The 12930-nt window shown below is 41.5% G+C and overlaps 1 protein-coding gene across 1 annotated transcript in view; it reads left to right on the forward strand.

The window, feature by feature from the left end:
• Window positions 1-12930, forward strand: part of dap3 (death associated protein 3) — a 41172-nt gene that overhangs the window by 25871 nt on the left and 2371 nt on the right. The window contains exons 9-11 of the mRNA XM_084335759.1: window positions 1189-1353; window positions 10755-10814; window positions 10910-10999. Coding sequence (XP_084191885.1) covers window positions 1189-1353; window positions 10755-10814; window positions 10910-10999 — 315 coding nt within the window. The remainder of the gene's footprint in view (window positions 1-1188; window positions 1354-10754; window positions 10815-10909; window positions 11000-12930) is intronic.

Here is a 12930-nt window from a genome sequence, read left to right on the forward strand (position 1 = left end):
CAACTTTCATCTTCAGTCCATCTGCCGAACGACCGTCCTCTTCGTCTTGGCTGGCATAACCTCCAATGCTGCACGCGCGAAATAGTCAGACGCAGCTGACGCACGCCGGCCGACTGTACACATGTAACCCCTCCCTTCGTTGAAACCAATAGTATGTCTGCTGCAGAGCCCCAGTGCTCCAATAGTGTATCTGCAGAGCCGCAGAGCCAGGAACAAGTCAGACACATTCTACAAACGTGTCTAATGTGAAATATATAAGCATATAAGCAAAACTAGATTTTAGGTCTGTGATGAAAAAGGGCCTCGCGGGAAGGGGGGCCTCGCAAAAAAAAAAAAAAAAAAAAAATTTGGTGCGATGCCCCCCTTCCCGCGAGGCCCTGTGCGACCGCACTGCTCGCACACCCCCTGAGGCGGCCCTGCCAGTATGAGTTTAAGATGTGAACATGGTCATGTTTGCTGAATAAAATAAAATAAAAAAATATTTTTACTCCAGATTCTTTTTCCCGATCTTCTGAAAATCATGTGATCGGATCGGGACATCCCTAATAATTGAGCATGTTAATGACCATCATACGCTTCCATCATAATGTTCTGAGCCCTTAATACACTCTTAACTTTCAAAATCTAAATGGGGGCCTGACAAACAGTTTATTACAGATTTATGACTAGAAAAAAAACGTCATTCAATTTGCATCTCAAATTAATCTCAGTTCAGTTCAGTTTCAGTTTATTTAAAAAGGACCGTACACATTAATCAACATTTCTGTAAATGTGGCAGTTTTAGCCAGCGGGCTAATTCGCAACTGTAGTCCTTTTGGCAAGATGTTATAAGACCATACACCTGTTGGTTGAATCTCACTTTGGAATCCCATCTTTCTTTGAGTTTAAAATTGTTGAAAACTTCAGCTAATACTGTTAAAAACTCTATACATTCTTTAAAAAGGAGGATAGGTGTGGAGCCCCACAAACCACATTTTGAAAATCACTCCTTCAATCTTCAGGTTCCCAGCTTTCAGATGATGTCACCACTTCTATGTGGCATCTATTGTTGACCTGCTGTCTCCGCCTAAAGACACCCCCCCCCACCCTAAAATAAACACAGAAATGGGGCTCTCATCAGGTTAAAGAAGAGGAGTGAATATAAAGTTGACTAGCATTCTGATACGGTTGTTGCTTTGCTGGTTGCAGGGTATCTCCCGTGTGAAGAGCAGCAGTGACGTGGTGGGAGCCGTGATGAAGGAGCTGAGGCTGCAGAGCGGGCAGCCAGACGCCGGCTTCAGACTCGCCGTAGCCGTGGACGGAGTCAATGCACTTTGGGGAAGAACCACTATCCGCAAGGAGGATAAGAGTGCTGTGAGTTGGGACTGGGCGACATGAGGGCAAGGGGGGTCACAATATTCATTATATATTAGGGATGCATCAATACCGATACTGGTATCGGATATTGGTCCGATAACAGGCTAAAATAGTATCGGAGAGTTTCCCCAGACTAAAGTCTGATACCAAAAAACACGTCCAACATGCCAGAAATCAAAGCAAATCGACTTGATTTGCTGCATTTTTGACACAACACTCTCTAATGGAGAAACATGTATTATATCTCTCTATTCTTTATCCAATGGGCGGTCAGTTGGCGTAGCGGAGATTGCGCTCGTCACCAATGCAAGAGGCTGCGGTCTCGACTCCCGGAGTCGGCATTGCTTGAGGCTTGGGCTGATCGTCATACTAACTCGTTTGGCTGGGTTAGGGGGAGGGCAAGTCGTGGGTGGTAATCTGGCGTTGTGGACAGCGACGCCTACAGGTCAGGTCTGGGCGCTTGCTCAGCGGAGGCAGGAATTGATGAAGGCAGCGTGACCTCCCACGCGTTACACTTCACCAATCAGAGTCCTCGCTGCCAGGTGAAAAAAGAGTCACTGGCTGTCGCCGCACGTGTCGGAGGAAGCGTGCGGATGACTTCAGGGTTCCCTTGTCGGTACAAGGGAACCCTGAAGTCATCCGCACGCTTCCTCCGACACGTGCGGCGACAGCCAGTGACTCTTTTTTCACCTGGCAGCGAGGACTAGGAGTAGGAGAACATGCGCACAACAACCAGGTTGGGGAGGGGGGGAATTGGCACAATGACTAAATTGGGACGGGGAGAAAAGAGAAAAATCGGAGAAAGAGGGGATACAATTTTTTTCCATGTCCAATGACTCCAAAATGACAGTCCAAGTCAGTCAATCAGATTTATTTATAGAGCTCATTTAAACATGACGCATGTCAACCAAAGTGCTGTACAGAGGGTAGATACACATAGATACATCAGTACTCCAAACCCCACATATCGGTATCGGGACTGAAAAAGTTGGATTTTATTTAATTTCAAACCTTTATTTAAACTCGAAAGGCAACTAAGGTTTCCCTCATTTACAGTCACGTCGAGTCATATAAAATCACACAGAATATAAAATCATAACAATAAGACAAGGATAACAATAAATGAAAACATGTACAACTTGATTGACAAAGGTTGGGGATTTTAAACTCTCAGGGCATCATACCAAAATGCAGATTTACCCTGTTCCGAGCAAACTTAACACTTTCAGTGCCACGGGTCCGGTGCCCCGGAACCCTGTTGCGTGCCAACGCCCACTTCAATGATAGAGCTCTCATATTTGCGAACGCATAAACTATATCTTAAATTATGGCTATGTGTATAATATGGCCGTCGCTTATCAATGACTTGTTTGCAGTCAACATTGTCGAAACGGATTGTTTTTATAATCTGTTAATTTCCGTTTTATACCATTTTGAAAAACGGTCGTTTTTGAAACTTCAGGAAAAAAAAAGATTCTGCAGGAATCGCGCTTTACTGTAATACACAAAACACTAGGGCTATCTTAAATACTTCGAAGCTTCGTTCGATGGCACAAGCTTCGAACATAAAAAATATATAATATTAAATATTTTGTTTTTTGCCTCAAATCTTGCGCCTCCATTCCAATGAAACGAAAGTAAGTGGCGCCTTCCCGCCTCCATTCCAATGAAACAAAAGTAAGCGGTGCCTCGACTCCACCTCTCTACAACAAGCACGTGGAGATTGTGTTGAAAACAACAAGGACATGTGCAGCAGACATGTCGACGAAGAAGCGAAGCAATGCCGCTTGTTATTTAAGACTATGTCGGATAGATGTGTTCATTGTGCTGCTTTTTTAAAGTGTCCCGACCCATATAAAAATATGTCTTAATAAAACGTGCTTAATTAAGTCGAATTCTGCCTTTGTCTCTATCAACTACATATAAATATTTATATAATTGTTTGCTTGATAGACGAAGGTTGCAACATAATTATGTAATGTCATGTCGTTGGCTGTGAGAGCAGCCCCACTGCACCCAGGCAGCGCAGCAGAGTGAAACCTTGTTGGCTGCGTCAGTCACGGAAGGGGCTACTTAATTAATTAATCCAATCCACTTTATTTATAGAGCACATTTAAAAACAACAGTTTACCAAAGTGCTGTACAAGTCCCACAACATAAAAAAAAAAAATCTCGGCCCGAAGCTTCGATTGCCAAAAAAAGCTTCGAAGGTCAGCCCTACAAAACACGGTCATTTTTTGGCCTATTTATGAATAGTTTTCAAATAAACGCTAGATTATCGATAGTATATGTGTACTTATGCACGCTATAGAAGCGGGCTGAAAAATCGATTCTTATTTCCTGATCAGCACACTCACAGCCACACACACATATGGGACACGTTGATATATAGGTGAAAACAGCTCTGATTATCCCAAGACTGGTAAAATAGATTCCTTACCTCAGATCAGATGTTCCTCAAAAATATTATTCCAATTCCTGATCGCCATTCCAAATATCGATCGCGTTTATTGATCCAACACTGGGTGGTCGAAAGACATATTCCACACTGTTCTAGGGCTGACCCCTATTAGTAGATTAGTCGACTAATCGGTCAAAAGGAGCCGTAGTCAACTGGCCAACCTCTTAGTCGAATATATATATATATATATATATATATATATATATATATATAAAAATCACTTTCCAAAAGAAAGAGGCCTAGAAGCATGGCTAACGCTAATGGCACGCATACCAGAGGCTAACTGCCTACGAAAACAGGCACAGAGGCACTGAAGAGGATTTCACCCATCTAATGAACACACTAGACTAGACAAATATCAAGATGTATCCATCAGTGGACCAATTGCATGCTTTTGCAGAGGACAAGAAGCCTTCAGTCGACTCCTTCAGACATTAAGCACCCCCCACAGCCCAAATGGAATGATACATTTTTTTTTAATGTAAATGTTTAAAATTTTATTTATTTTTTTAAGTCGACCAATAGTCTGCTAACGGAAAATGTTGGCCAATCATAGTCGACCATCCAAATCCTTAGTCGGATGGTGGGCAATGAATGGGATCGGCTCGGATTACATGCCTGACAAGTAAAATGTGGAATCCGGACTCTTTTTTTCCCCATCCATTTCATTCAGTCCAATCCAATGGGGTGCAATACCATCCGGAGAGACGATAGGGGGCGGTATTTTCCCTGTTCGAGCTCAGACAGATCCCCACTGGTAACGTGAGGCTAGATTGATGAAAAATGAATGGAAATCGATAATAAATAAAAAAAAAACGATTAAAAACAAGGTTTCTCGTCGGTTGGCACTCAGTGTTAAGGACGATATGAACAAATACCAGTGTTTGTTGCGCCTCTCACCAACCAACCTTCTCATAAAGCCTTGGACATAGTGATGAGTGTCGTATCTATCATTAGTGATGAATCTGAGGGCAGAGTGATATAGAGTCCAAGGATTTAAGGGTTGAGACCGCAGCATGCCTATAAATTACATCACCATAGTCCAGGACTGATAAGAAAATTGCTTCGACAACTTATTTGGCAATCGATCGCTATGTATTGTCGAGATCGAGTCCCGGTAGCCAAACAGAGTGCCCGGAAGTAATACGGCCGACCAGCACAACCTCCATAGCACATCCTGTTTGGCGATTGCGCCGATCGGCCACCAGATGGCGCTCCTGAACCGCCAGAGAGCTCAGTGGGTCCTCCTGGTGGATCTCAGGCCAGCGGAGGGGAAATATGAATCCGATCGCAGATTTTTGAAATATTGATATAAGGACGCTGTAAAGCGTCCTCCGGCAACTTGAGCATGGCCGGGAATGACGCTTTTAAGCGTTTTCCGGCAGTCAAAGTGTTAATCCAATTGATTAATCTATATTCATCGATCATCATATTAATAAATAAACAATATTCAGAAGGGCTTTATTCTATATGAATTTGTACCACTATCTACTTGGGTATGGGAAATTACATTTGATAATCTAATTTGTGTGCATCATTTTGGACTGCATGTCCTGTCTGACTTAACCCTTCAAACCAGAGATAAGTCGGGTTAACTCGCCATGCTCTGGGCGCCAAACCCGAGAAATCTCGGGTTTTAATCGATATTTCTTTTATTCGCTATATCCATTCATTTTTCATCCATCCAGCCTTATGTTGAATGAATGAATGAATGAATGAATGAAAAACTTTATTTAACAGATTGCAGAATGGGTACAATACAGTACGGCTCAATACACACAATTGTTAAGGGGATGCAGACCAGAGAAAGACGTTTATCTTGTTTACATCAGGGTCCCCCATTTTCAATTCATAGTAAAAATGGGAATGGGTCTATCATTGGGAATGGGTCTGAGCTCGCAAAGGGCAAATACCGCCGCCTAACGTCTCCCGGATGGTATTGCACATCATTGGAATCCCTCTGGCTGGGGCTGTGCATCAATCTAAGAAGTCCGGTCCAGGTTTTCCTTCTCGGGCATGCAGTATCGTTATAACACATTGACTGGGGACACTCGGAGCAGCGTGGATTATGTGTTTGATATATAACGTTGGATCAATAAACGCGATCAATATTTGGAATGGCGAACAGGAATTAGATTAATCTTTTTGCAGGACATCAGATGTGAGGTAAGGACTTTGTTACGAATCTTGGGTTAATCAGATGTTCCTTTCACCGCCATCGGAGCGCGCGCGCGTGTGTGTGTAAGGTTCGCGCCGACCAAAGTACGGAGAAGCGATTTCAGACCCCGCTTCTGTTCGCCCATGATGACACATAATATCGATAATCTAGCGTTTATTTTAAAACGATTCATAAATCAAGCAACAAATGGCACGATTTCTAACACATTGAAGCTCGATTTGCTGGAGTTTATTGAGATGAGACAGAACGCTCTAGAAATATATTGAATGAATGAATGAAAACTTTATTTAACAGATTGCAGAATGGGTACAATACAGTACGGCTCAATACACACAATTGTTAAGAGGATGCAGACCAGAGAAAGACGTTTGTCTTGTTTACATCAGGGTCCCCCATTTTCAATTCAGTGACATTTATGACATACACAACATAAATGACATTTATGGCATAGGGACATACATGACATACAGGTATTTAGTACTGTTACATGTGACATATACGATATTCAAATATACAGTACTGTTCCCCATAGATCCTGACAGAGTATATACATATGATGGGGAGGGGACTGTACATTAGGAGGGGGTGGGTGGGTGGGAGAGAAATATACATACGGTGGGGAGAAAATATATACATACGGTGGGGAGGAGACTGTACATTTGGAGGGGGTGGGTGGGAGAGAAATATACATACGGCGGGGAGCGAATATATACATACGGTGGGGAAGAGACTGTACATTAGGAGGGGGTGGGTGGGTGGGAGAGAAATATACATACGGTGGGGAGAGAATATATACATGCAGTGGGGAGGAGACTGTCTATTAGGAGGGGGTGGGGGGGTTTGGACATTTACGGTGGCCAGTTTCGAATTGCAGCCTCCCGTAGGTGCTCTAAGAGCGGTTTTGAATGTGGGTAGGGATTCACATTCCTTTACAGCTTTGGGTAGGGCGTTCCACATTGTGGCATAATTGCGATTGCGAAACGTGTTTAGTCCCTTGTTTGAGCCGAATCTGGGTTTAACATGATTTGTTGAGCTTCCTCTGGTGTTGTGGTCATGGTATTCACTGACCTTTGGGAAGTATTTTGACATGTACATGGGTACCTTAGTCGTATAGTGTATCTTGTAGACCAGGCCCATTGCAAGTTGCTGTACTCTGTCGTCTACTCTAAGCCATCCTAGGTTGTCAAAGTGGGCAGGGGTGAGGTGGGTTCTAGGGGTAAGGTCAAGTAGAAGTCTGACCAGTTTGTTTTGTGATGTTTGTAATCTTGTTTTTAGCGCCTTTTGAGGTGCTTTGGTACCATGAGGTGCAAGCATAGTCGTAGTACCCTTGAATGAGTGCTCCTGCCAGAGTCTTCAGGGTATTCTTGTTTACCAGAGAGGAGATCCGGTACAAGAATCTAGTTCGTTGGTTGACTTTTTTTATTACCTTGGATGCCATTTTGTCACAGGAAAGATTAGCCTCTAGGATGGAACCCAGGTAGGTAATTTCATCTTTCCTTGTGACAATATTGTCACCCACTGTAACTGAGAAGCCGTCTGTCTTGCTGAGTTTGTTATTTGATCCGAAGAGCTCTGTTTTGCCCATGTGTAATGATAGTTTGTTATCAGCGAGCCAGGTGCAGATTCTGCCGAGTTCAGAGCTGAGGGTTTTTTCAACCTGTTCTTGTCAGAGACCAGCAGGGCTGAGTCGTCCGCGAACAAGAACAAGTTGCAGTCACAAGCTGACGACATGTCATTTGCATAAATTAGGAACAGTAGCGGTCCTAGTATGCTTCCTTGTGGAACTGAAAAGAATACTGATTTTATTATGCCCATAATCCCCAAATTATATTACTACTAGTCACCTTGCTTGATTGAAAACTTTAATTAACAGATTGCAGAATGGGTACAGTACAGCTCAATACACACAATTGTTAAAGGAAAACTAACATTTTGGGAAATTAGCTTATTTGGCATCTACCCTGGAGTTAGACAAGAAGATACATACCCTTTTTCTTCTCTGTGCAAGCAGTAGGAGTAGGAAGACACGCACCGTTAGCCTAGCTTAGCGTCAGTCACTGGAAGTAGGTTCCTCCATTAGCCTATGTCATGTACAAAGGTCTGATGACCATATGGAATCTGGAGCGGGCTGTACATGAAAACCAGCCCCTCCAGTAGGTGCTTTTAAGCACTGGTCCCGGCAGGCAAGAAATAACACAAAGCGTTTTCCAAAATAGTAAATGATATTTACTATACTGTGGTAGGGATTCAAACCTCCACACTATAAGGAAGGGAAATAACAACCCACAACAATTAACAAACAGGGAAAAAGGTAAGGGGAGAACAAACAGTAAATATAATAAAGGTAAACACAAGCCCTAGTGACCTAGTGTCACAGGACACAACCACAAGCCATGTGGTTGGCAGTCTGGGAATCACCCAGCATATGTACACAACGTGCACAGCCCAATATATATATATAGGTCCACTTAATAGTGGCAAATAGGCACAGAGGCCAACAAGATATATTGTTACTTAGTAGTGGCAAAATAGGCAGAAGGCCCAATACATATATATATATATATATATATATACTAACAAATTCCACACGGTGGCAAGTGGCACAGAGGCCACAATATACATGTATATATACACTTACCTGGTAGCAACACCAACAGACACAATGCCTACCAGGTAAGTAGTGTGAACTTGAGAACACACTAATCACAATAAGGCAAACACAAGATCAAACCCACACAACAGTGGCAACAAAGGGCAGTATTATAATAATTCCACAAATGAACAGTGGCAATTCAAGGGCAACCTCCAACACCATGGTCACTGGCAAATGACTCCATGAGGCGCCAGGATGTGTGTGTGCTTGTCAGGTTTTATCCACCCGTCCCTCGAAGTGATTGCCATCAGCTGCCACTAATCAGGCAATCAGCACTCCAGTGTAGGGACGGGCGGCACCTGACAAAGAGAAAAATGGACAGGCATTAGTATCCTGACACACACACATCCCAAGCATAACATATGTTACATAAAAACTAGTGCTGTCAGGCGATTAAAAAAATGTATCTAATTAATTACAGGATTTGTAATTAATTAATCTAATTAATCGCATTTTAATCGCATAACCATTTTATGCCTGATATTCTATATTCTATAATCATATTTCAAATTGCATGTGTCCAGATGGCAGAATTCAGTACTGTATCTACAAAACCTTCTGTTTAATCATATTCCATCTATTAATTTGCTTAGATTTTTCAGGTCTGGTAAATTTGAGCATGGTGTTATTCACAGTCAAAGATAAAAAAAAATTATTGATATTCTCATTTGGTTCATTACAATTGACTCAAAATAAAAATTTCATTCAATAAATCACAGCGCAGATTGATTGATTGAATGAAAATGTTATTAACAGATTGCAGAATGGGTACAATACAGTACGGCTCAATACACACAATTGTTAAGGGGATGCAGACCAGAGAAAGACTTTCGTCTTGTTTACATCAGGGTCCCCCATTTTCAATTCATAATGAATTGTAAGTAAGGGTGCATCTTGCACCGTGCAATCCATTCTTTGTGGATCTAGCCCACAGTATTTCTGACACTGGGAATACATTCCCTGAGATTCATAGATGTCCCTAGAATCAGATACCAAGAACATGCAAATGGACCATATTAAAAAAAAAAGTCTGTAAATGTGTATTCTACATTCTTATGGAATGAATGAGATACAAAAAAAAAAAAAAAAAAAAAAATTATAAAGATTTTTTTTTTTTATAAATTGAGTTAATTTTCATAACGCGATAATTAGCTGTGTAATTAATGAATCTAATTAACGCGATAAACTGACAGCCCTAATAAAAACATAACATGAGCTATACTAAGCTGATGTTTACATGGTGTTTCAAATACAGTAATAATGATAATGACCAACCCATGTACGTCACAGCCTAGTTCCAAATGTCTTCCTACTCCTACTGCTTGCACAGAGAAGAAAAAGGTATGTATCTTCTTGTCTAACTCCAGGGTAGATGGCAAATAAGCAAATTTCCCAAAATGTTGGAGTTTTCCTTTAAGGGGATGAAAGGGTCCCCCATTTTTAATTCATAATGACATTTATGACATACACAATATACAGATATAAAAATCGAACTAAACTCTAAAAAAAAAAAAAAAAAAACTAATCATGACATTTATGACATACATGACATACAGATATGCAGTACTGTTACATTTGTGACATACAATATATGCAAATATACAGTACTGTTAAACAGAGATCCTAACAGTAAATATATATTACATACGAGGGGGAGGGGACTGTACATTAGGAGGGGGTGGGTGGAACAACTATTGGGTGTTCCTTTCTGATTAGAAAAAAAATTATAAATAGATTTAGCTAATATAATAGTGAAGATTAATGATGATTTTAGGAATTCTCCAGCCATTGTGTCATGGATATTGTGTTTCTTGGAAAAACACATTTGGTGAGATAGCTAGAACCTGATCTCTGTCTCTCTCCCTGTCTCCCTACCTCTCTATATCTCCCTCGCTCTCTCTCCTCTCAATCTCTCTTTCTCTTCTCTCTCTCCCTCCCTCCTCTCTCTCTCTTTCTCTTCCTCTCTCCCTCCTTCTCACTCACTCCTCTTTCCCCCTCTCTCTTTCTCTCCTCTCTCTCTCGCTCTCGCTCTCGCTCTCTCTCTCTCTCTCTCTCTCTCTCTCTCTCTCTCTCTCTCTCTCTCTCTCTCTCTCTCTCTCTCTCAGGTGTCTCCAGAGGAGCTGACATTGGTTTATAACCTGAGGAAGCTGATGAAGAACGACTGGGTGAGGGAGGAACCTGAAAGCCACACAGAGATGCGGACGACATCATCATATTGCTGTTTCAGTTGGATTAACATTCCTCTCTCCCTCTCTCTCAGTGTGGAGGAGCTGTCATCGCCACTCTGTCTCAGACAGGGGCTCTCTTCACTCCCACATCCGCCTACCTGCCTCAGGAGCTGCTCGGAGAGGTCAGGGGTCATTCAATACTACGTTATCCTTAGCTGCAGGATGATGTTAATGTACCCTTGAGGGTGGTATGCTGACTAACCCTAACCCTTTTTTATTTTAACATGATTCTGGGGGCGATTACTGCTGATAATGAACTAATAATTAGAGAGATATCATATGGCATGTTTTTTTAAAGGGGACATGCGTTGCTATTCCTAGCACTATTTGGGCAACTTTACACAATTCCTGTGAGTCTATTGAAGACATCTGTAAGGTTTTTTTTCAAAAATATGCGTTGTTTTATATTTCTAATCAAGTACTCAAAACCATCATTTTTCAGCTTCAAGATTTCAGGCTGTTATGGCCTGGCTCCGCCCATAAGCACTTTGAGTGACAGTCAGTCCACACAGTCTGCGACTGGTAGACAGAGAGAGAGAGAGAGAGAGGGAGGGAGAGAGAGAGAGAGAAAAGACAGGCCGTTATTGATAAGGCCCCCTCTCTCCTCCTCTCCCTCTCGGGTGTGCCGTGCGGCGGCTTGTGGGGGGGGGGGGCCCTCCCTTCCTCCCTCTCTCTTCCTTTTTTCCCCTCCCTCACTCTCCCGTTCGGAGGTGTGTGCCGCGTGGCAGTTCCCCCCCCCCCCCCCAAGTGCTCCCGAATGCTCTCTATCTCTCTCTCTCTCTCTCCCTCCAGAGTGCATGCAGAGTATGAGGAAGTGGTTTCCACTCGCTGTGTACAGTCAGTCTAGGTAGATTGTGGGCGGGCATTAGCTACAACCACAGAGCCAATCACATCACTGTCTGCTACCCAGAGCCTGAGTAACGTCACGCAGGCCTTCAAATCAGGATGGCCTAATTTACTGGAGCAGGAAATGATCTGAGCTGAATCGGAGCAATCCGCCAATATGGTATTTAGACACTAAAACACATTGATACTAACTCCTATTACTATAATACAATGCTAGAGACTGAAAAATGACATTTATAATGCATGTCACCTTTAAGTAAGGGCTAATGTACGGCTTATTATTGCAAAATAAGTCCTGAACGTACTGTACTTGTATTGTACAATTGTCTTGTATAATGACAATCAATTAGAATCTAATCGAAAGAATGATTAGGATTGCCCTGAATGATGCATTTATTTTCAATAATGAAGGGCTTGCTGTACATGAGCTTGCTTATTACATGGCTTCTTACCAAAGGTTTGATCATTTGACAAGAAATATCGATTTTGAAAAGATTGTATTACAAGTAGGGATGCACCGATATGAAAATTTGCGGCCGATACCGATTGTTCAACTAACACGATCGCCGATACCGACACCGATATTTGTGGATTTTTTTTTTTAGTAATTTTCTTTTTAACAAATTTTTATGAAACTACTGTATATTTGTATGTCTCTAAATGTTTTGATGAATTTAAAATGGAGGACCCTTGTGTAAAAAAGCCGAAAGTCTTTTTCTGGTCTTCATCCTCCAGTCTTAGCACTGTTGTTGTATTGAGCTGTACTGTATTGTACCCATTCTGCAATCTGTTAATAATGTTTTCAATCAATCAGACAAATGTATAGAAAAACTTTTATTATAACCATATAATAAAAAATGATATTATTGTTTATGAAAATGTTTTAGCCCTATGCTTGACTATTATTTTAGGCATGGCAACAAATAAAATAATAATAATAAAATTAATAAATAAAATATTAAATAAATAAATAGGCTACACGTCTCTCTTTTTGTGTTACAAATTGTGCTCACCGATATGAACATAGGCCTCTTTACTTACTTAAAAAAGGAAACATCAAGAAATATGTTTATGGTCATCATGCCATGTGTATTTTTTATATATTTTATAATGCTCATGATTATTGCTGAAGTCTGAGTCATACAATAACCTAACAGACTAACTTGACTAAAAAGTTTATGAGTTTTAAGAGTTTAAGACGCAGCAC

The sequence above is a fragment of the Notolepis coatsorum genome, assembly GCF_963971535.1.
Source record: "Notolepis coatsorum genome assembly, chromosome: 19".
Taxonomy (NCBI): Eukaryota; Metazoa; Chordata; class Actinopteri; order Aulopiformes; family Paralepididae; genus Notolepis; species Notolepis coatsorum.